The sequence below is a fragment of the Colletotrichum acutatum genome, assembly GCF_030867785.1.
Source record: "Colletotrichum acutatum strain CBS 112980 chromosome Unknown BDZ83scaffold_148, whole genome shotgun sequence".
Classification (NCBI taxonomy): domain Eukaryota; kingdom Fungi; phylum Ascomycota; class Sordariomycetes; order Glomerellales; family Glomerellaceae; genus Colletotrichum; species Colletotrichum acutatum.
Window position 1 is genome coordinate 1 of NW_026849142.1, and position 22,214 is coordinate 22,214.

At 49.7% G+C, this 22,214-nt stretch overlaps 8 protein-coding genes across 8 annotated transcripts; 4 read left to right on the forward strand and 4 right to left on the reverse strand.

Moving 5' to 3' along the window:
- Window positions 1-488: 488 nt before the first annotated feature.
- Window positions 489-1,435, forward strand: BDZ83DRAFT_723645 (uncharacterized protein; the record flags this gene model as incomplete). The annotated part of the gene is made up of 3 exons (XM_060512583.1): window positions 489-724; window positions 810-1,038; window positions 1,172-1,435. 3 exons carry the CDS (start codon window positions 489-491, stop codon window positions 1,433-1,435), a joined length of 729 nt encoding a protein of 242 aa, XP_060359378.1.
- Window positions 1,436-1,633: 198 nt separating this feature from the next.
- On the reverse strand, window positions 1,634-3,364 carry BDZ83DRAFT_590130 (CoA-transferase family III domain-containing protein; the record flags this gene model as incomplete). Its single annotated transcript, XM_060506307.1, has 1 exon — window positions 1,634-3,364. The coding sequence occupies one exon, from the start codon at window positions 3,362-3,364 to the stop codon at window positions 1,634-1,636; it is 1,731 nt and encodes a 576-aa protein (XP_060359379.1).
- A 1,228-nt stretch (window positions 3,365-4,592) lies between these two features.
- BDZ83DRAFT_723648 (3-hydroxyacyl-CoA dehydrogenase) lies at window positions 4,593-7,355 on the forward strand (the record flags this gene model as incomplete). Its single annotated transcript, XM_060512584.1, has 3 exons — window positions 4,593-5,513; window position 5,719; window positions 6,451-7,355. The coding sequence occupies 3 exons, from the start codon at window positions 4,593-4,595 to the stop codon at window positions 7,353-7,355; spliced, it is 1,827 nt and encodes a 608-aa protein (XP_060359380.1).
- A 221-nt stretch (window positions 7,356-7,576) lies between these two features.
- On the reverse strand, window positions 7,577-9,011 carry BDZ83DRAFT_590112 (epoxide hydrolase; the record flags this gene model as incomplete). The annotated part of the gene is made up of 4 exons (XM_060506304.1): window positions 7,577-7,669; window positions 7,732-8,017; window positions 8,076-8,265; window positions 8,327-9,011. The coding sequence occupies 4 exons, from the start codon at window positions 9,009-9,011 to the stop codon at window positions 7,577-7,579; spliced, it is 1,254 nt and encodes a 417-aa protein (XP_060359381.1).
- Window positions 9,012-10,114: 1,103 nt separating this feature from the next.
- BDZ83DRAFT_723651 (uncharacterized protein) lies at window positions 10,115-11,262 on the reverse strand (the record flags this gene model as incomplete). The annotated part of the gene is made up of 4 exons (XM_060512585.1): window positions 10,115-10,368; window positions 10,430-10,779; window positions 10,849-11,078; window positions 11,158-11,262. 4 exons carry the CDS (start codon window positions 11,260-11,262, stop codon window positions 10,115-10,117), a joined length of 939 nt encoding a protein of 312 aa, XP_060359382.1.
- A 622-nt stretch (window positions 11,263-11,884) lies between these two features.
- BDZ83DRAFT_764538 (glycoside hydrolase superfamily) lies at window positions 11,885-14,162 on the reverse strand (the record flags this gene model as incomplete). The annotated part of the gene is made up of 9 exons (XM_060515235.1): window positions 11,885-12,156; window positions 12,226-12,361; window positions 12,420-12,914; window positions 12,976-13,154; window positions 13,232-13,255; window positions 13,338-13,342; window positions 13,370-13,660; window positions 13,681-13,945; window positions 14,012-14,162. The coding sequence occupies 9 exons, from the start codon at window positions 14,160-14,162 to the stop codon at window positions 11,885-11,887; spliced, it is 1,818 nt and encodes a 605-aa protein (XP_060359383.1).
- A 3,428-nt stretch (window positions 14,163-17,590) lies between these two features.
- BDZ83DRAFT_590171 (NADP-dependent oxidoreductase domain-containing protein) lies at window positions 17,591-18,773 on the forward strand (the record flags this gene model as incomplete). The annotated part of the gene is made up of 4 exons (XM_060506312.1): window positions 17,591-17,660; window positions 17,727-17,818; window positions 17,877-18,312; window positions 18,382-18,773. The coding sequence occupies 4 exons, from the start codon at window positions 17,591-17,593 to the stop codon at window positions 18,771-18,773; spliced, it is 990 nt and encodes a 329-aa protein (XP_060359384.1).
- Window positions 18,774-19,544: 771 nt separating this feature from the next.
- BDZ83DRAFT_590107 (uncharacterized protein) lies at window positions 19,545-22,016 on the forward strand (the record flags this gene model as incomplete). Its single annotated transcript, XM_060506302.1, has 2 exons — window positions 19,545-21,611; window positions 21,687-22,016. 2 exons carry the CDS (start codon window positions 19,545-19,547, stop codon window positions 22,014-22,016), a joined length of 2,397 nt encoding a protein of 798 aa, XP_060359385.1.
- Between the last annotated feature and the right edge of the window lie 198 nt (window positions 22,017-22,214).

The window sequence follows — 22,214 nt, forward strand, 5'->3', positions numbered from 1 at the left end:
CGACTCATTTGATGTGCAAAGCACCGAGTGCACGCATAAGTACATGCAAAAGCACCAACACCACATCAATCACCTAGCCCCTGCTTCAAGTTGCAAGGATACATTCACTTTTGGAGGGGTGAGATCTGGGACACAGCTCAGGACGAAAGTTCTTCCTGTGACGGTATCAACATTACTAATTTACTTCATTGCCCTTCGCAACTGCGCCACGACGTATTCCGTCTTAGTGCTTATGCCCCCACTCTAAAATTTGCAGACGTGATTCGTTAAAGGGTGTGTAGGATGGCATGGGAAGGATTGGGCATGACGAGTGAAATCATTAAGTACATAAGTACACTTGCGCCTCTTCATCGGATCCTACCTAAGTCTTGATAATTTTCTTTTGTGGGGGTTAACTTGTGGCCTTCAAAATCCAGCAACTGCCCCCCTCGGGTCGTATTCGTCTTCAGAAGCCGGCGTTGGCTTCGTACCCCAGCATTTAGATCGATATGAAGCTCATCATAGCGGGTGCAAGCGGCTTTGTAGGAACGGAGTTGCTTAAACAGAGTCTTCGTATCCCTGACTTTAAGACAGTCGTTGCTCTTACTCGACAACCGCTGAAGATACGAGCAGAAACCAGCCCCGATGTCAACCACTCAAAGTTGAAAAACATTGTTGTTGACGGTTACGATCAATACTCTGCCGAGACCAAAGCAGAGCTCGCCACTGCTGATGCGTGTATCTGGTACGTTTGTTCAAGGGGCAAGACTCACATGCCCCAAACTTGAAATCGGAGCTTTCGCTAAAAGAGATATTCCGTGGCGCAATAGGACAGTGGCCATTACACCCTCAAAATCAACATTATATGACTGGGATGAGATTCATCGAGTTTGTTACGAATCACCTCTTGCCAGCTTTCGAGCAATCCTAGAAGCCCGCGGCTCGTCAACGGCTTCCAATAAAAACACGCCATTCCGTTTCATGTACATGAGTGGTGCCAAAACCGAGAGAGACCAGTCGAAAATTCCAAGCTTCAAGCCTGAGTACTCACTTTTGCGTGTATGTGTGGATTATCCCCCGCCTTCTCCTTGCTCATTGCGACCCCGAACCTGGCTCCGGCTTGTGATAGTGAGATTTCTGTACGATCTCGTTCATCATGCTTTGAGGTATCTCTAACACCTTTTTGTGATAGGGCAAAACTGAAACCGCGATCTTGGCTTTCGCTAAAGAGCACGAATCACAACTCGATGCCTGTATCGTCAAGCCTGGGCTCATAACAGCGCCTAACGACTTTCTGAAGATGGCTCTTGCGTATACATTGTGGTGGACTGTGTCATTGCCAAGCATTGGGGTCAGACAAATCTCGACTGCAATGTTGAGTCAGTCTTTATTTGGCTTTGAGAAGGACACGCTTGAGAACGACGATCTTCTTCGTTTGGGGGAAAGCGAACTGTGAGCTGGGCCCGTTTAGAACCCTTCTTGCAAAACTTTTGGATGTTACGATACCTCTTAATTCTCTAAGGGTCTTATACTACCTATACGAACACATTCAACCAGCAGCTATATTAGCCGTGTATCACTTTGCTTCTACAAGGAGTTTGCGTATATGTGGTATGGATGTATTTTTCAAGATGCAATTACTACATACATTTGCTCAAAGAAACCTGATGGAATCGGCCTTCTCGAAGGCATACGGAACACTTGGAGTTTTCCATTCAGGAGATAATTCCTTCTCTCCCTCAAACTTGACCACCGGTCTCAAAATACTCAAGCGCTTCTTGTCAAAGGCACTTGAATCAAAGCTCTGAAACCATTCCCCTTCAGGATTGAAAAAATCACCAAGAACTCTTGTCCATCCATTCCAGACAGTCACTAGAAGATCCAGGACATGATGAGCACCCCTCATTTCTCCCCATTGGAAGCGCTGCTTGCATTCTTCTACAGTGCTTTCAGGGTAGAGGCCGACGTCTTCGGTGAGAGCAAATGCGTTGACACCCACAAGACTGGCGTGAGAATAGTAGCTTCCCCCCTCAGTTGCGCGTCGCTTCAGTCCTAGCATTGCGCCAACCGCGCCCAAGACGCCAGTGGACATGTCGGAAATGGGCAAGCTAGGCAGAACAGCCTCGTTATTCGAAAGTCCCAATGATCTTCCTGTAACATAGGCAGAGCCGGCAGCAGCATCGGCGATTTGTTGCCAGCCGGGTCGCTCGGCATAATATCCGTCCGGTCCATAGCAGTTCTCGGTGACATACACGATTCCTCTGCCACGATCACCAGCCATCTTTAAAAGATCATTTAGGCCAAGGCCAAATTTGGGCATCTTGTTGATGCGGAACCCCTGGATGAACACATCGCAGTCGGAAATGAGCGTTCTAAGAATTGAAGCATCCTCCTCTTTTCGCAGATCGATGGCGATCGTGCGCTTACCAGCATTCAATGAGAGCTGCATGATGTTGATGTCCGGAAGGTGGGGAGGGTTGACGCGGATTACATCTGCGCCGTATGAAGCAAGAATGGTCCCAATCTCTGGCCCGGCGATAACTCGGGTCATCTCCACAACCTTGACCCCTGCCAAGGGTCGTTTGTCGTTGGGGCTCAGAGGCGGAAACGCGATCGGCGGTGTGGGCATCGTCTGCTCCTGCTTCTTTACATTGACCAGAGGGTGCCTAGAAAGGGACCGTCCCATCTCAGATTCGCGCCACTGCTTAGGACTGAAGCATATACTGCCGCAGAATCCATCTAAGAGATTTGTGACCTCCATTTTCTCTGGGCTAAGCTTTGAGGTGTGCTCAGCAATGTGGGCGGCCGCCTCATCGTTGGAACTGATGGGTGCTGATGGGTCAACACCGATAGATCGCAGGACTGGATCAGCATTCATGCTACCGTGAAGAGAGTACCATACTTCAGGATCGCTAGTTGGGTAGAGGCCAGTCGCACGGTATTTGAGGGGAGTGTCGGTCCAACCCCGTTCCCAATCAGGCAGAAGGCTCTTGAGCTGGCCCTGCTTGACCATGCTGACAACATCCACACCATCGAGGAACGCAGTGGCTATGCAGCCAAACCAGACAGCTGCGTGTGTGGTGTTGACGGAGATCTGTCTGTCCTCCTTTCTGACGCCGCGGATGGCTAGAATTTCATTTGCAAGCACGCCGGTCATGGCGTGAAGGGCGGCAGCGACAGAAACTGCCTTGATGGGACCGGGGATGACGGGGTACGCCTCTCCGGTGAATTTGACTCTGGAAAGAAGACGCTCATCTTGAGTGAAGCCCGGAGTTTGGCTTGCTATGAGACGAAAAATCCGCTCGGTGTCTTCGGGTACAGGGGTGAAGGTTTTGTCTGTGAAGGTGCCCGGACCGTAAACATCGGGAATCCTTTCTGATGCCATAGTGACGGGCAAATTTGATAATTATGGAGTGTACGAGTCTGAGCAGGGTGTATGGAGCTGTGTTGCTTCAGGATGGGACTTTTGAATGTGGTATGTAAATGAGTTGATGAGGAGGAAAGGTTGGTTGGCCAAGAGGGTGGTGGATTTAAATATTGTGTCCTTCAACAGCCTTCGCCTCAAGGGATATGCGGTTGTCAGCGACGAACCTCGCGGATATAGAGCGGAAGGAGAGATCAGGGATTTTGGAAGGACCGTAAAGTGACGCGGTGTGACCGCCGTCGGAAATATGGCCCCCTAGAGCATTGCGGGAATATGCAGCACGAGGCCGAGGTTGTGGGGAAGAGGACGGGGAAAAATGACGTTGCTCGGACTCATATCAATGCCCAGTGTGAGCCGAATGCTGCGGGAATGGGGTCCACATCCCGGGTGCGATATCAACGCGAAAGCCGGAGGTCAAGGCCGAGGTCTCAAGCAGAAGCCAGGATTATTAGAATGGCTAGTACTTAGTACTTACTTACGTAGCAAAAATGACGTTGAGTCTGAATGGCGATCATATGTGGCCATTCCGTATCCCGCATCGGTGTGATGTTTACCTAGTTTCTCTTGGAACAGAGTCATGTTTCAACTCGTGGAGATCCATTTCAATGGAAGTTTTCTGGAATATTTAGCGGCAGTAACGTGGGGCCGGGAGAGCCAAGCTCTGGCGATCCGGAGTTGGCGCGTGAGTCGCGGACCCGCCACTCTGATTCCGCGCGCGGAATTATGCCCGTCACCCCGTACAACGGTATCTTCATCGGTGTCCACTCGTCGGCGTTGTGGGCTCTCCACAGCACAACTATTCGGAGATCGAGACATTGAGCCCCAACATCGGCCCGGTAATCTTCTTCTCCATCTCGGAGGCGCCGGCAAGCAGGTCTCTGTTGCATGTAATCACGATGACCCGATCCCTTGATTTCATGACGCTGGCTTCGTTTCCAAGATCAGCCACCGAAGGTAATCTATAGATGCTTGCTATGGTGCTTTTAACCATAAATGTCAGACTTCACCTTTCTCCCCGGCGACCACGCTGCTCCATCCTGCTTCTCTCAATCTGGCAATCGTTATCACCTGTAATACATAACCATCGTTGGACCAAGATACCGCAACATAGCAGCCTCTTCAAAACTCACGCCGTTTACTCAGTTTTCGAAAGAACTCCCCTGTCCATATTTCCACTCTATTCTTGAACATGTCACATATTCAAAAGGTCGCCATTGTTGGTTGTGGCTCTATTGGAGCCTCTTGGGCTGCTCTTTTTCTAGCACAGGGCCTCCAAGTATCGGCTTTCGATGTCAACCCTGCTGCCGAAACGTTCCTTCGATCCCTTGTCACTGACGCCCTGCCTATTCTTTCGACGCTGGGTCTCGTCAAGAATGCCACAGCGAAAGCGAGAGACATTTCGTTCACGACGAACATGACGGAGGCTCTCGTGGACGCCGATTTTGTGCAAGAGAACGGACCAGAGAAACTGGATTTCAAGCGGAGATTGTTCAACGACATGGCGAACATTGTTCGGCCAACCACAATCATCGCTACGAGCAGCAGTGGCTTGACTTGTTCAAGTATACAGCTCGGTATGGATACGCCAAGCCGGCCTGAACGATGCCTCGTTGGCCATCCTTTCAACCCTCCGCACCTCATCCCCCTTGTGGAGGTAGTCGCCGGTAGGCAGACATCATCTGAAACTGTCAGTACCGCCATGGAGTTTTACGAAAAGATGGGGAAAAAGGCAGTGCACGTTAAAAAGGAAGTCGTTGGTCATGTTGCCAACCGTCTCCAGGCAGCCTTGATGAGAGAGGTCATGTACCTACTGCAGGAGGACGTTGCCGGGGTTGAGGACATTGACAAAGCAATGAGTTATGGCCCCGGTCTTCGATGGGGCGTCATGGGTCCAAACCTTTTGATGCACTTGGGAGGCGGCGAAGGCGGAATCGAGTACATGGCGGATCATTTGCTGGGTCCCTTGATGTCTTGGTACGCACCTGAAGATCCTCAAGTCACTGAAGAATTGAGGCAAAAATGGGTCTCGGGAACGAGGCAGACAGTGGATGACAGGGCTTATAGACAACTCGCGAAGCAGCGAGATGAGGAGTTGGTACGACTCCTGAACGTAAGGAAAGAGTGGGATAGCTATGCAGAAACAGGCAAGGACTCGATCGCAGAGTAGCATGGAGGGTTGAATCACTGCATGCGAGCTTTCGTTACTCTCCATTCAGAGCTTGTTCTTAGATATCCTTGGCATAAACTTGGAACTACAAATGCTTCGTCATTTCGGCTTGACTGAGCCACTTCATTTCCATCTGGGACTTTCGGAGGGTAAGCAGGTAATTCCTTTATTCCAACGATGCATGGATGTCACTTATGAGATGAGCCAGAGCATGCACATTGCAGCTTAAGTAAATGCCTAAATCGTGGGTGGATGAACAACAGTACAGTCGCCGAGTGCCAAAAGCCAAGGAACTCGCGCAAGTTTTCAGCCGCATAGAATCCGAGTGTTCGGTATGACACGTTCTTTGCTCCCCGATCTACTCTTCGTTAGTAGCAGTGATCTGCCGATTCTATCAAACGTCAATGGCTTCTCTACCGGGGTGCCATGTGGGCGGAACAGGGGGTGGATACCAGGTTAGCTGATGGGGAGGCTCCCTGACCAGCGCGGAATCAATCCCGTTCAAAAGAGGTCGGGTCCGTGTTGCATGACAACAGCGTGGACCTCCGGACACAATAACGCTGTGCGCGTGTCACGAAGACCGAAGTGCGAATACCGACTTTGTCGGGAATACAGTAGTGGCCGAGAGCGAATCGACGCACAAAGCAGAGCAATGACAAAACTACGAAAACGAAATCTTTTCCACTTCGTCTAATGATCCGAAGGCTTTCGTGAAGACAAATACGCCCCCACATAGGAAGTGCCAGGTCACAAAACAGTTTCTTGGCCAGATATTTAATGCCAAAAAGATGATTGACCCAAGTTCTTTGATCAACTGACTATCTTAAGGTAGCTTGCTACATTGCCATCCGACACCTTAATCGTAACCTTCGTTGAGCAGGCGACATGAGTTCTCAAATCCAACAACGCCTCTACATCCTCGACACTGACCTATCTCACCCTCCCAAGAGTCGTCGTGGGCGCATCTTATCATGTCTAACAGACGGAAGCGACCTTCGAACAGTAGTCGACAACATGGTATCTCTGCCCGACGGGATTGTGATCGATCATGCCAAAGGTCATATGTACTGGACCAACATGGGATCTAGCTTGAAGTCTAACGACGGCTCAATCGAGCGCGCCAACTTGGATGGTTCAAAACGACAAATCATTGTGTCAGCAGGTACCATTGGTGTCTTTACGCCCAAGCAAATCACTATCGCCAAGCAGAGTATGAAGCTGTACTGGTGCGATCGGGAGGGCATGAAGGTTATGCGGGCCAACTTCGATGGGTCTGATGTTGAGGTCCTCGTCTCGACCGGCAATACCGATGAAGAGAGGGTGGATCAAAGAAGGTGGTGCGTCGGCATTGCTGTAGACGAACAGCAAAACGTCTTCTATTGGACACAGAAAGGACCATCCAAGGGCAACCAAGGGCGGATTTTCCGCGCACCTATACATGCCTCTTTCGAGGACCGACTCCATCAAATCGAGATGGTGATCAGCGAGCTTCCCGAACCGATTGATCTCGACATCGACGAGGAAAGTAGCGTGCTATATTGGACAGATCGAGGAGATCCTCCTGCTGGAAATACTCTCAATCGAGCCATGATGGCTGATGGTGAGAAACAGGAAACTCTGGCAATACGATTACACGAAACCATTGGTCTATCGTTGAACCAGCGGGCGGGAGTAGCCTACGTGACAGACCTTGCCGGCGGCGTCTACTCTGTTGATACGAAAACTTACAAGAAGACTGTGTTATTTTCCGAGTTGGGTGACATTACGGGGATCGCCCTTGTATAATGCCTTTAGGATAGCGAGTTTGTTGAAATCAAATTGGAACAACAAGGGCAGATAATCTAGCCTAGGTTCAGTTTTCCTCAGTACCGTGACCTTCGGAAGGCATTGGTGACCCAAAATGAAATGTGTCACTGTGATGAGGCGTATCACTAACACGAGATAACTCGTAGCTCAATTCTCTAATCAAGCACGACCAGAAGTGGACGACCTCATACGCTGATTCATCAAAGTCCAATAAGTGGTCGAGCAACCGCTAGAAACTCTTCAATGTTCTGCAGGAAGATGCTAGGCTGCTCCAATGCCGCAAAATGCCCCCCCTAAATTCAAATGTTAGACTGTACAACGTGAACACAAGAGCTACTGGTGGAATCGGGCATACCTTGTCATTGCGCTTGTAAAAGACAAGATTTGGATAGGCCTTCTCAGCCCACGCTTTCGGCAAGAGAATGTTCTCTGCCGGAAACACCGAATAGCCGAATGGCTTTTCTTTAGATGTTGGAACAGAAAAGAGAGCATTCGCTGCTGCTGCGTCCGCAAGAGCTCGATAGGGATACATGCTTCGTGGGAACGTGTCTGTGTACCAGTAAAAGCTCACCATTGTGAGAATTGTGTCAACAGGAAGTGGATAACGGGAATCGGGCCACTCGAGAAGCTTTTCGCCAATCCTAGATAATGTTAGGCGGCGACAATATCTTTCACGTCACGACATGACTTGGGGCTTACCAGGCCAACATGGCAAGTGGACTTGATGATAGAACGAGGCCAATTGTCGAGGGTCTTAGACCATGCTCGAGAATATACGACGACCCGGTAGCGCTGAAGTTCAGCATTCGTTGTACGTGCTGTGCCTCAGCTTCGGTGATGTTGACCGTAGTAAGAAGCTCGTTCTGGGATGATGGAGCAAGCATATTAACTGCCTGGCTGTCAGTACAAATTTGAACACCCACCAGAAGTACTGGGCTAATATTGTTTACTGTGGAAGGCCTTGCACTGTGGATGATTCGCTGACAGAATTCTGGTGAGGAAACTCCCGATGTCACCGCCCTGGGCAACATAGCCTGAGTCGAAGCCAAGAGTGACCATGAGCTCGTTCATCAGCCTCGCCGCCGTTTCAAGCTTGAGTTCAGTATCGACTAGCCCACCGGAAAGCCCATAGTCCGGCAGAGAGGGAACAACGACATGGTAAGGAAGAGTATCTGGGGTATATTTGCTTTTCAGAATCTCAAGCAATGGAAGGAACTCGAGAAAAGACCCGGGCCACCCATGCAGAAAGAGTAGCGGTAAGGCATCGCTTCTTTTGGAGTAAAGACCGACGAAATGGATGTTTGTTGGCCCAACATCGACGTCGTCAATGGTGATGTTGAAGTTGGGGAAGCTGTTAATGCGGTATTCTTGCTTTCGCCAGTCAAGCTCAAGCCAAGCATCTTTTGCTTCAGCGAGCCAATTCCTGGTAGTGCCAAATTCTTTCTTGTTGTGTTTGTTGTACCAGGTTTCGGGACCGATTTTCGAAGCAGAGAGGAGCGATGCGAAATCTTCGATCCTGGAGTCAGGAACGTGAAGATTGAACTCCTCCGGGGGAGCCATTGTGACTCTAGGTGTCGTCTCGAGGGCCACGGTATACTGAAAAAACGTCAAGAAGGTGGGCAGCAGTGGCCACATGTTCTGCGGTTGTGATTGATATTAAGTTGACAGAAAGACTATGAGTGCAAGGAAAGAAAATCAAAGTTCATTCATCCGTCTAACGCACAACCTTATATCGGCAGTATAACCATATAGTCGGATCTAATCACCATCCATGCTGTTCTTTCGAAAACTGTTACCAAATGGCGAACAACAACAACTTGGCCACTGAGGAAACCCGGCCAACCCCCACTCAGGCCCATGTCAATTAGACTCGGAGCAATGTCAATGCCGCTTTCGATTCGGGCGCTATGGTATGGAGGTAATGATCCTTGGACTGGAAGGCTTTGGCGAAGGCGAGCGTGGGTATGATCATTAATCACGCCTGGTCATATTCGACCGTCGGACGCGGGGCCCGATGCGGAAGACTGCCAGTCTGAAAGAAATTTGTAAGTCGTAAGCATTTCTCATCCAGAGGGAAATTCAAGCCAATCAGCTCTCGCTTTACGCCCTCGCAAATTAAATGCAAACTGGGAAACTGTTGATGCGACTTGTGGGATTGTGCCAACTGAAACAATTTGCGCTGTGAGTTTCGCCTATGCTCCCCACTGTCGACGGCGTTTCCTAGATTCCGAAATGCCCATTGCATCAGCCATACAATATCAACCTGACCACGTTTAGTCCCGGACGAATGAGCCCCTTGATCACTACGGTAATGCAGATAGTCCCAAACCCCCCTTGAGACATGAGAGTAAACAAAGATGAAGAACAACACATGAGTAACATGTCCTTGTCTGAATACGTGGGCTCTGCGATGGCGAGCTGGGATATTGTCTCCGCCATCCTACCTTGCTACCTTGGTAATTATATGTCCTTGACAGGAATTGATCAAGTAGACGCGCCTTTCAGCTGGTCACACAATCTTTATAAACCGACAGCTCAAACTCAATTCAGGTATCTACTCTATTTCGATGAAAAGTTAACGGTATTCAGGGAGGTGCATGCGTCATCGATCCTACTCCATTTAAGATTGGACTATTCTCAGTGATGAGTGTGGAGCACTTATAAATTGAGAGCTACGTTGAGAGAAAAGACAGTTGGAGATGCTGCCTTGGTAACTTTGCGACGCCCTTTCCGAGACACTATCGACCTTCCCACGACTTTTGAAGCATTTCCTTCACTCCAGTAATCTTCAGGTGTGGAAATGCCTGATTCAGAGCCCTATCCTTTGGAAAATCGAAGAGACCTTCAGTGACCCAGAAACCAAAGGTTGAGAAAAGCTGTTGAGCCCACTGTTTCGGGAAGTACGAGTATGCAGCAACCTGACCTGGTAGCTCGGTGACTTCGCCAGATTGGAGCTTTTGAACGCTATCGTATGTGACATGGAATTTCTCCCCTATCAACAATGAAAGTCTTGGTAAGTCGATGAGCATGTACTTGAGGGAACTAGTTCTCACCTCCACGAGCCTCTTCGGCAATTGCAACGAATTCTTCCCAGGTCATTTCGTCTCCAATGAGATATGTGTCGTGCTCCCATGTGGCTAGGTCGAGAGCCTCCACGACGAATCTGGCGACGTCTTTGGTGTAGGTGAATGTCACTTTTTGTTTCCCGTCTCCAGGTATGGATGCTTGCCTGTTGGCCATGTCAACAACAAAGGTTGTTTGCGGAATGTAGGTCTCGACGTGGGGCATTGCGTAATAGTCGAGGAACCACCCGCAATTGAATGCTGTCCATTCAAGTCGCGAGTTTTCCAGCTCTCTGTAAGAAGCAATGTGTTGGAATCCGTGTGGCAAAAGACTCAAATACCTACAAAGACTCTGGTTAAGTAGGTTCGTACTTTTCAGAACAAGCACGCAGCGACTAAATTTTACTCACTGAGTCGACGGTCTGACAGCCCAGTTGCTACTAATGAAACGCTGCGTATAATTGCTCTTGTCGGCTGCTTTAATGAGGTTGATTTGAGCCTTGCCAACCCCAATGATGTGGAGGGCTAGAGCTGATATCACGGTGTGGATCTCGTGGGTTTCCAAGATCGTCTGCAGGGACCTTTTGTCGTCGTAATCAACTGCCACAACAGGAACTCCAATTTTATCTTCTGCCGCTTCCTGTTTACGAATGACTTTGGTGAGCACAAACGAATTCATGAAAGGGGAAAGCCTTCTTGGAAGCACAATCATGGCGTACCGTACGAGAGAGGATGATGGTGGAGTGTCTTGGATCATTTTCAAGTGCATCCACAATGCTACGCCCAACGCCGCCAGTTCCTCCGGCAATGGCGATGTTCACCATGTTGAGGTTCGTCGTACCAAACGACACGTGATGTCGGGAAAGAATGAAAGCCCGGTTGTGGAAACCCAAAAGAAAACTTGAATCTGGCAGGTTGGTTTGCCGTCGTATTGAGTTCGGACCATGTGCTGGACTTCTGACCAAACACTTTTGAGGACGGTTAGAATTCAGTTTAATAAGCGTAGTGTTCGGTCGAACTTCGTCCGTATAATTCCCCCACAAGAGCGTAGATGGAGCTGAAACGTGACATCCCCTGCCCGTGCACCTCAGCCGCATAACGGTTAACAAAGCAGGTGGTAAAACTGGGTGTTGCAGGACGGATTGATAATTAGACCGTCGGTAAGATTGAAATCAGCTATCCATGTAAGTGTCCTGGCCGACTGGCCACTTTCACCACGCATCACCTCCTGGGAAAGATTTTGCACGGGCTATTGTATGAAAAGGCCAAGACAGTCTACAGACAATATATAAACCTATCCGTAATCATCTGAGAATGAATCGAAGTTCAGACCGTCGTGTGATGACTCACCCGAAGCTATGAGCCTAATCGCCAACGGTCGCGCTTGTTGCAATAAGATCACTGCAATGATCCTTCATAAGTGGTTTACTTTGACGTAAATCTACCTCAGGCTGCGAGTACACCAGCACCGAACTTCCCTAGTTCAATGGTAAAGATACCGTTAGGGTCTCCAGAAACTTCCAGCACAGCGGGCGCGGAAACGAACGTGGGGTTTTCGACCGAGTTAGCGTCATCAGGACCGGCAGTGTTTGAGGTAAAGGAAGCCTTTACGTCTTCCTTGCCAGGGATTTGTATGCGAATTTCGGTCGAGTCAGAAGCATAGTTGGCTAGTTTCACGATTACTTGGCCCTCTGCCTTCATGCTTGCTGCCCACCAGACTAGTTAAACAAGAATTTCGCGGTCAGCTGCGATCAATGGCTTTAGGGTAGTGAGCGAATTGAACTCACCAGGGTTCGGCTCTGTGTCAGCTGTAACGGGGACCACAACATCGCCGCCATGGTTATTGGCGAACATCCTTTTGACATGATAAGATGGAGTATAAACGATGCCATCGCCTTTGTTAGTAAAGGGAATGAGATTGGGCTAACCGAAGACAAGTCAGCATAACATTATATTACGAGGAGAGAAATGGTTATCTTACCGTCCACTGGCCTTTTACAGGGTCATAATTCTGTAGTGTAGGTGCGTAGGCAGCTAGTCTGATCACATCCGCGTTACGCTCCCAACCCATCATATAGACTGCCTCGGAGCAGGCACCTCGCATGTCGAACCATTTGACGCCCCACCTGGCATATTCACCGATGAATACGGGATGAGCTCGATCCCAGTCGTCATAAAAGTCATATGCTTCGATGTAATTCTCCGGCACATTGTAGTCGTGGAAGTCAAGCCATGCGCCTTCGGGAATCGGGTCCGGCAGACAGGCTCGGTCAGACGTGGAGGTAAGGACAGTTATTTGAGGATACGTTTCCTTAATAGCATTGAAATATTGCATAAATCGCTGCTTGTAAGACTCACAGCCGCCGGCGAGGTTATCTTCGTTTCCAACCTCGACGAAGTTGAGCTGGTACGGCTCTGGGTGTCCAAGAGACGCGCGAAGTGCCCCACCGGACATGTTGATGTCACCAATGACGAACTAAGACGTTTTTCAGTGAGACTCCCTGATGCGTAGTAACGCAGGTAGACAGACAACATACCTCAATCTCACGGATTGCGTCGTCAACATACGGCTCAAGCTCATCTCCTGCTAATGGTGGGAGCCCCGCAAGTCCGAGACCGCCCCATACGTCCAGGATAGGCTCCACAGACATATCCTCACACCACTGGAAGTATTCCATGAGGCCAAGGCCGTCAGTTTTGGCATATCCCCAAGTCCCTATATAATTGCCAGTAACATCAGTCGATTGCCTCACATCGCAGAAATATTAAAGTGCAAAGAGGCCCTACCTCAACGTCCTGGTCGAGATTCAAGAGGACCTATTGTCTCATTTCATTTCCAGCGGTCATGCGGGCCGCCCCCCTCACTGCATAATGACTGGTCAGTGATTGGACCTTGGACTTGCACTTGATAAGGATACCAAGGCAACTCACAGGCTGTTACCCCCGGGGAACCTCAGAAATTGGGGGTTGAGATTTATGAGAGCTTCAGACAAATCAACTGTCAACCCGTTCTCTCTACCTTTGAAAGTAGGGGGAAATAAGGTCGAGTAACCAAGATTGATGCTTCCGCTAGTCAGAGTTTCGGCCAGGATCTCGAAAATCCAAAGATTATTTCCATCGGCGGCGGCTGTGGTCCAGAATCCGGTTTCATATCGTGTCCATGAATCGGCCTTGGAGTCCACGGGAATGATAGTCCAGCCATGTTCGACATCAGTCTCATTGCTTAGAAGGCAGATCTTGACATCGCCCTGAAATCGCCCCGAAGCCAAAAGGTGGTATTGTAGTATCTGCCGTTCACGATGATGCCTCTGTATCCAGGGTTCGCAACGCCAGTAAATCCACCAGCACCGGGGGGGATGGTAATTTTGAGGGATGAAGTAATGGCGTCAGTCAGCGGTGCTTCGGCATCATGGGAGATTTCCGCCGCGCCATAATGAACTGTCCAAGGGTCGAGGGTGGTTACACCGCCTTGAAACGCGTTATTGCTCAGTTGCTGTGAATAGAGACCTATCACCGTACTTCATATTTTAGCCAATTGTTCAATTTTTTTGATGAGCCTAGTGTCAACTATACCTCCGTCGCCGCTATTGCTGATGTCTTCAAACATAAGACCGTGGAGCAAATGGCTTAGCTCATGACTAGGACTTCCGGTGTCAACCTGAAGCAGGAGTGCCCCTGCCAAAGTAGCTGTAGCTACGAGGCTGAAGAGTTGAGAACAGTGCATGGCTTGGCTTGAATTCAAGGTCTTGAAAGATCAACGTTGTTACTGAGGTTGACTCGGTCACAAAACCGATAGCATTCTGACTATATATCACCGATCAATATTGCCAACAATGACTCGAAATACGTAAGGTACATTTATTGGATACGCTCCAATGGCGGTTAGACGTCTGGTACATCATCTGGCAACTGTCAACTTTCGAGTCCCGATTACTAAAAAGAAAAAGACAACAGGGTTGAGAAACGAATGAGAGGCATCATTGTTGCTCGTCGCCACCGTGATTGGTGGCTAAATGGAGTAGTTCGGTTAGAGATCTTTCGGTAGATGTATCCAAATTCCCGGAAAGATCACAGAAGTTTCAATGCAAGGCGAATTAGTGGAATTGCCAAGACTGAAGAGTTCGTTCATGTGGAGGCACATATGACAAACAACTGCCCAGGTAGCCATCATGCCAAGGATGCATTGTGAAGACGTGTAAAGTTAGCAGGAAGTCGTGCTCGCTTCTAGCCGCAACCGCTAATATACGCTCCTCTCCAAAGATTGCGGGTAACTTTAAAGGCAAATTATGGAGTAACTAGGAGCATCCCTTATGTGACACGTGAAGATGTCTTTCCCCCCGATGGGCGCACACAGGGGTTTTGGCAGCAAATACAGAGAAGTTACAGCACAAACGAAAACACAACTCTACTTTAACGCTCACATTTGCAGAATCTGATTACAGCGAAATACAGTACATCTCATGATCTTCATTTTTTCGCGTCTTGTTCCTTCGGCCCGCTTGTCTCCTGGCTTAGCTGGGGGTCTGGTCTCGTGGCAGCCGACAGAGCCGCTCCAATGATGGCCTTGCGTTTGACTTCGCAATGTAAATACTCCCCAATGAACAAGAACGATCAACTTTCTGTGGAGGGATCAGTCGTCTATATTCAGAGCCCTGAATGGGGATACACCGTCTCACATGAATGACTGTTATTATGTGTCGAGGTTGCTGAAAGTCATGCGGGTCCTGGTAATTGCCCGCGTATTAATGGCCTAGAGTCGCGACAACGTCGAAGCCATCATTCTCAATAATTTCCATCTCGACCTATTGCAATTCCAGCTTTATAAACATAAGTATCAAGGCACTTTCTTCTACATCAGCCTCTTTCAAAAGAAAACTTGAGGTTTATGGCTAAGTAGGTATCAAGTGTTTGTGGTCTCCCAGGATATCTCTTCGTGTTCGCAAAGAAATTGTTTGCGCGAATTTTCGAGCAAGGCAGCTGACCGCTCGTGCAGAGAGGAGCCTAGAAGAAAAATTCAGGGGAAATTCGTGGTAGACGTAAAGTTGGAGCCCAGTAAGTTTGTTAGAAGCAGAGAGGGTGCAGAGATTGAGTCACAGGTGGATGTTGGTGTTTACACTACAGGAAGCAGCATTCCTCTCAAGTAGAACCTAACCTCTCTCGTAGATTATCATGCTAATTAGATGATAGAATGGTTATTCTACCGGAATTATAGATCCTCGGTCTCCCTTTGCCGGTATCCCCCTGGTGTTTATGACCGAGACTTACGTCCATATCTACTCAATCAATAGCAACACCTGCCCTAATCCGCTCAAGTACGCTCTCACTCTCGATGTTAAGTCTAAGAGCGCCGTGGACTCAACTCATTTGCCGCGCGCAATGCTATACTAGTGAAAGGACTTTCCGAACTGGTCAAATTGTAACCGTAGAATTGGCCTATCTTAAACCAGTCACGTAGAAATCCAGCAAGTCCCGAGTCAATCGACATATACGTCTACAAGAACGGCTAAGAACGTCGGGCATCACTGGGGCAACATCCTAGACTTCTCAACTGATCAGAGCAGTAGCTTGTACCCCTGGCAATCTCATTCTGACGAACTATATGAAGAAGACCACGACAATTATCACGGATGGGTCCGCCTAAATTTGGAAAGGTTAAGGTGGCTGGCCGTAATTCCAATCTTCCATTCCTTGACACCTAGCATCTACTTTAGGCCAATAACACCTACATGTCGTGATCTAATTCTCCTCTCAAACTATTCTGATAGCTTATTCGTGGAAGCGCAACCCAAAGCCCAATATTTTTCTGGCTATCCGCTGTACCCTTTATTGACAACTGCACGGGGTTAAGTCTTGATGGTCCGACACGCTGAAATTACATGAGTATCGCAGAGATGGCTAGAGGTACTCGCAAGGGCTTATTGGGATACATGCTGTAACTGTTCACCTGGGTGTGATGATTTGTTTACACCTCCTTGTGCGCTGGAACACGGAATTGTCACACAATATGCTTGTAGTGGCCGGGAGATCAATGTTCCAGACGCCATATTGAACAAGGGGAAAGAAGAGACTATGAGTAACTTGGCGAAGGCAAACGGACTAGAAGATGTTCGACATTGCTAAGCAGCCTAGCATTGTCTTTAGAGACGTGGGATGCATGACACCCAGCTACAAGATCGCGGTCTTTACGGCTGGGGCTAAACTAATGATTCATTGTCTAAGGCACAATGCCGACTTTATTGGCAAGATGGCTTGAACCGGAATAGGGTCGATATTGAATGAATGGGGCAACTTAGCAAGGTCAGCCGCTGATGTCTGAAAGCCAGTAGCCATTCGGGCTCTATTTGCAGCGAGAGTAGGAAATCAACTACGGCAGGATGGGTGAGTCCATATTGTCGTGACGAGTCTCGAGACTGGAGAGGTGACAGCAAAGACTGGGTACGAAAGCATGCCAGGGTTTGAAGGTCGTCTTGTATGGATATCTAAGCATTAGATCCTATCTTACACAAGTACCTCAGAGATTGTCTTGAGGTAGTATCATAAAGCCTGTCTGCCTATCTATCTCTTAAGACCCAAAGGATCTACATGTTTTCATTTCAGGCAGCCTAGTTACCAGTGGAAACGCATCCACTCACATTTGGGTCTTTGGTAGACCGCGCCCACCGAATTGGACCTTTGGTCAACGCTTAAGAGTGCTGCGTCGTCACTCAGAGCGTGTCGAGCTAACTCCGATAGAACCGCCCAATAAGGGATGAGGTTTTCCTGCACCGCCAGCAGCAGCCTGTGAGTAAGACGGACCGGATCTTATCATAAGCACCGTAAACCCTACCAATACCCACCCGAGACCGACAGAAGTGGCTGAGGCGGCGGCCGACCCCGGCCCATACGCCTGGAGATAATTAGCCGGACTTGATTTTTTGGGGACACTGTACCTGAGCACTACCTACGGTCGTAGGCATACCTGCAATGGCTGGCGATGGCTGCGACGGCTTGAATCGAAACGAAGTGTATATATACGCAGTGAAGATACCTCTCAACGATTTTGAACTTGGAACATTATCAATCCAGCAATTTCCAAGATATCTACTTTGTACACTACACCTTAAGCACCATACCCGGTCAAAGCTTGATAACTCAATCTTGGTCATCGTCAACATGAGCTCCACTACAGCCACCAAGAGCATTGTCGGAAAGTCCATTGGGCCAACCGGCTACGGACTGATGGGTGAGTTCGTCAAACTCAAAAACAGGCATCACAAGACTGTATTCTTTCGCTGACAATGATGCACAGGATTGACTCGTCCTTGGGACCAGATTGACTTCTCTGTCTCAACCAAACTGATGAAGACTGCGCTCGAACAGGGTGCCAACGTTTGGAACGGGGTATGGTTGCCATCAACAAAAGTCATCTTCGATGTATGATGTACTAATACAGAAGCAGGGAATCCACTACGGAACTCCTGACAGAAACTCCCTGCACCTACTCAAACACTACTTCGAGCAAAACCCGCAGGATGCCGACAAGGTTGTCCTCAGCATCAAGGGCGCCTACGACGGCAAGACCCACATCCCGGACTGCAGTCCGGAGGGCATCCGGGCCTCCGTCGAAGAGGCCGTACGAGTCCTCGGTGGCTCTAAGAAGATTGATGTCTTCGAGTGCGCTCGAGTCGACCCCAATGTCCCCATCGAAACCTCCGTCCAGGCTCTCGCGGAGCTCATCAAGGAAGGCAAGATCGGCGGCATCGGCCTTAGCGAGGTCAGCGCCGCGACCATCCGCCGCGCGCACGCCGTGCACGCCATCGCGGCAGTCGAGATCGAGCTGAGCATTTTCACGCCCGATGCCGTAACCAACGGTGTCGCCGAGGCATGCCACGAGCGTAAGTCTTTTGCCATCCTAGGCCGCATTCTCACAATATAGCAATGACTAACTTGAACAACTATTGTAGTCGGCATCGCTCTCGTCGCCTATAGCCCCGTTAGCCGCGGCCTCCTCACCGGCGAGTTCCGCAGGCCTGAAGATCTCCCCGCCAACGACATGCGCCGCATGTTGCCGCGCTTTAAGTCGGATGCCTTCGTCCAGAACTTTAAACTGGTCGAGGCGGTCGAGAAGATTGCCGAGCGCAAGGGTGCGACGGTCGCGCAGGTGGCCATCACTTGGGTGCGGCGGCAGGGAGCCATCCCGATTCCCGGGTCGACAAAGGCAGAGCGAGTGGTGCAGAACTGCGTAGACGTGGAGCTGAGCGACGACGATTTGAAAGAGATTTGGGCGCTGATTGAGAGCTTGCCCATCACGGGACAGCGCTATGGTGGCAAGTTTGAGCAGTATCTCAACCAGTGAGGGTTGGCCGTTTTTCCATGCTCCCTGCTTGATTTGCAACAAATCTCAAAGTCTCTAAAGTAGTGGAAATGCCACTATAATATACCACCTTAATGATGCACCAGACGATGGTATTCGCTTGCTGTAATACATACTTAGGCCAATGCCTGAAGTATCTCCTTCTCACACGCTGATTTAGAGTCCACAACAGTGTCAAAGCGCTGGTGGTATACCAGCAGGGCTGTCCTTTCGCCAGTCGCCAAGACGGCGACGATGGTGTTGGGAGAATGTGCCACGGCCAATTGTCTATCTGTTAGGCTTGTCCATCCATTACCTGCCTTATTGTGTTCTGATTCAGAGATAGTGCGGCATATGTTGCCTGCGGTTCATCCTCGACTTCGATTCCTCTCAGCAGATTGAAACTATATGCAAGACCTAATGTGATGCTCTCCACGCCCGACAGGATCAGGGATATTAGACATGCTGGATTACCTAGGTGCCTTTTGTAACGGCCCACTGGCCATAGCCACGTGACTGCTCCTCAGCTGGCCCTACTCTCTCACTGGCAGGTGGTGAAAGCTTCAATGCCCGTCCATTCACGAGCCTCCGAGCTTCGGAAGACCCAGTCCGTCTCACCACTAATCGATTACATGCTTTTGCTAAGTATTCGACTTTATCACCGTGGGTTCACTCTGATTTCCTCCCTCTCTACCCCAACCCCAAAATTGTGGTACCGCTCTGATACCCCTCTCAGTGTCTTTCGTTCATCTGCATTGGCACATAATCGCCATCATGCTTTCTTCAGGCTTGCTTTCAACCTATAGGCAATACAAACGCGACACTGATGCCGTTGCTTCGTGGCTAGCTACCACCGCGATAAGCTCCGGCTACTCCAAGCCCCTGAGTGAGCCACCCGCCAAGGCTACATCTTCAGTGCCCACATCTGAGAGGTTGAAGGGCAAGGCGCGGAAGGAGGCTAAGAAACAGGCTATCATCAATCCATTGCAGGCATCTGAGGAGAAGGCGCCTGAGGATGCGACGCCGAAACACATCATCGCTATCAAGGACTTCCTGCCACTGGCCCAATTCGTCGCGGCAAAGTTGTCCGACTCCCTCAAGGTCCCAGAATCATTTATGTCATCCCTCAACCGCGTCATTGAAACTCGCAAACGTTTTTCTTCTATGCTAGGAGGTATTCGACGATTTCAGGACTACCGTGAGGACAATAAACATGCTTTCTTTGTCACCGTCCTTGAGCGCGTTCGCGATACCTTTAAATCCCAGATGGGCGCGTTCGACGTATCTGCTCTGCAAGACGCGACCCGCGGCATCGAAAAGGCTCTCAAGAATGGTTCCAAGCATGTTGACGGACCCAAAAATATGTTTGCCGTCCTAGACGTGTACGAGCCATCTGAGGACTTCCTTGATGCCCCAGATATCGAGCGTCAGGCCAAGGTTCCTGAAGTCTTCATGGCTGAGGAAGACGACTCCGATACTGCAGCCCTCTTCATATACACTGCGTACCTCAAAGATCTTGGTCAACTTCGTGAAGAGATCCTCCAGCTCTGGGCCGAGTACAGGTCAGGAGATAGAGACCTCGCCGCCGTTTCAATTGCCACCAATACCGCTCTGCAGCTTGCACGCAATATGGAGCAAGAAATTGCCTCATCGATGGAGAAGCTTGGAGGTGCCATGGAAGCCATTCAAATGTTCTATGAGGCTGCTTGCGCAGCTCAAGGCCAAGACCCTCTTGATAAGCAGTGGGGTGATGATTTGAACTTCAACTGCTACCAGGACGCCTCCGACCTCTACTTCACTACTCTTAGTCTTCTGCATGCCTTCAGCAGCAGCGAGTCGCCCTCGAACATTCCGAATTACAATGGGAAGTTCGGTTGGTACAATGACAAGAAAAGAGGAACCACGGCCCGCGAGCGATGGGCAGAGGATGAGGCAGCACTTCTTGAAGTCTTCGCGGATCAAACCATGCTCTTTCAGCTGTTTCGGGGATCCCCGGTTCAGGATGAGTTCACCAAAGGATTGAAATACGTGATGGACACGGGTAAATTGGAAGTATGGCTATGCTTCTCCGCCCAAGTGTACCTCGACATTCTCAAGTCCCTCGGGTCCTCAGTCCGAAACGGCGAGAGGGATTTCCAGGGGTCCCTGAAGCCAATGGCAGACAGTGTCGAAGAGGCTCTCCGTATCCGTAGCAATCGAGAGGGCGCGGTCAGGGAGAATATGCAGGATCTTCACAAATTGGCAATCTTATGGGGGCCCGGAAAAGACCCATTCAACGCCATTCGCATTGCATCGAGACTTCAGACAAGGACTTCTAACTTCTTAGAACATCATCCGATGTACTGCGGCCTCTTCTTGCATTACGTCCGAACTCTCTTCCACCGCGTGGGGGCCGAGTATGCTGCGAAGCCCGGTAACGTGATGCACGGCATCCAGCTCTATCAGGCTCTCCAACAGGAAGGCTTTCTGCAAGACGGGGACGAATGGGACGCTCTGGATTCAATGATGGAGCAACAGGGCCGGACAGCCTTCTTCGTCGGCGATCCCCCAGTGAACCCAGAAGCGTATTTCAAGAACTTCGGACTCTCAAGAGGAGTCTCGGCTGCGCAATGGATCCAGAAGCGCAACAAACCTAATAAAAATCGCGTCATGACTTCTAAAGCTGGTATTCGAATCATGAAGTTCAAGGGGGTCTGTTCTTGTTTGTTTGCCCCCAGGGTCTTGGACAACTCGGACCCAAGAGGCCTGAACGCGGACGTCATTGATCAAATCCTTGAGCGAAGTGGCTGGCTCAACAAAGCAAGCAATGACGGCACCCCCACCGACCCCGAAAAGCCCAAGGTAAGATACGATGAAGCTCTCTATTCATACCACCAAGTGTTCTTTATAGTCCATATGTCTGACAATCTCCAACAGAAGCACCGTGCCCTCCTCCTTTCTGAGCTAGTTCGTCAAGTCGCCCTCGCAGTTCATGACGAGGTTCCCGAGCTCACTCTCGACTACTTTCACACCGACCACCTTTGCAAGGCTGTTTTGAAACGCGTGCGAGAAAACATAGATGTTAAGAATGGCGGCTCGATCGAGTCCAATCAGCTCCGTGCGCTTCAAGCAGACAACCCAGGAGATACTGTAGGTATCGTTTTCGCTGCGGTTGTTGGTCACGTACCTGTTCTTTCTCCAGACCAGAAGGCGCCTCTCCGAGAGGCAGCTGAAGCTTTCAAGAGCAAGCCAACCTTGGAAAATTAGTCGATCTTGTTATGTGTTGCCCGCACATGCTCTAGAGAACGAATCGTAGCCGACAGGTTGTTATATCCAACATATTGGTCAGCATCATTTTGAAGTATTCACCCATGCTTGTGCCTTGCCATTAGGAGCTACCTCATCTGCTAACACGGTGCCAAGCGTGTGATGGGATGCTCTTTCGATAGACTGCTGATCAGCGTA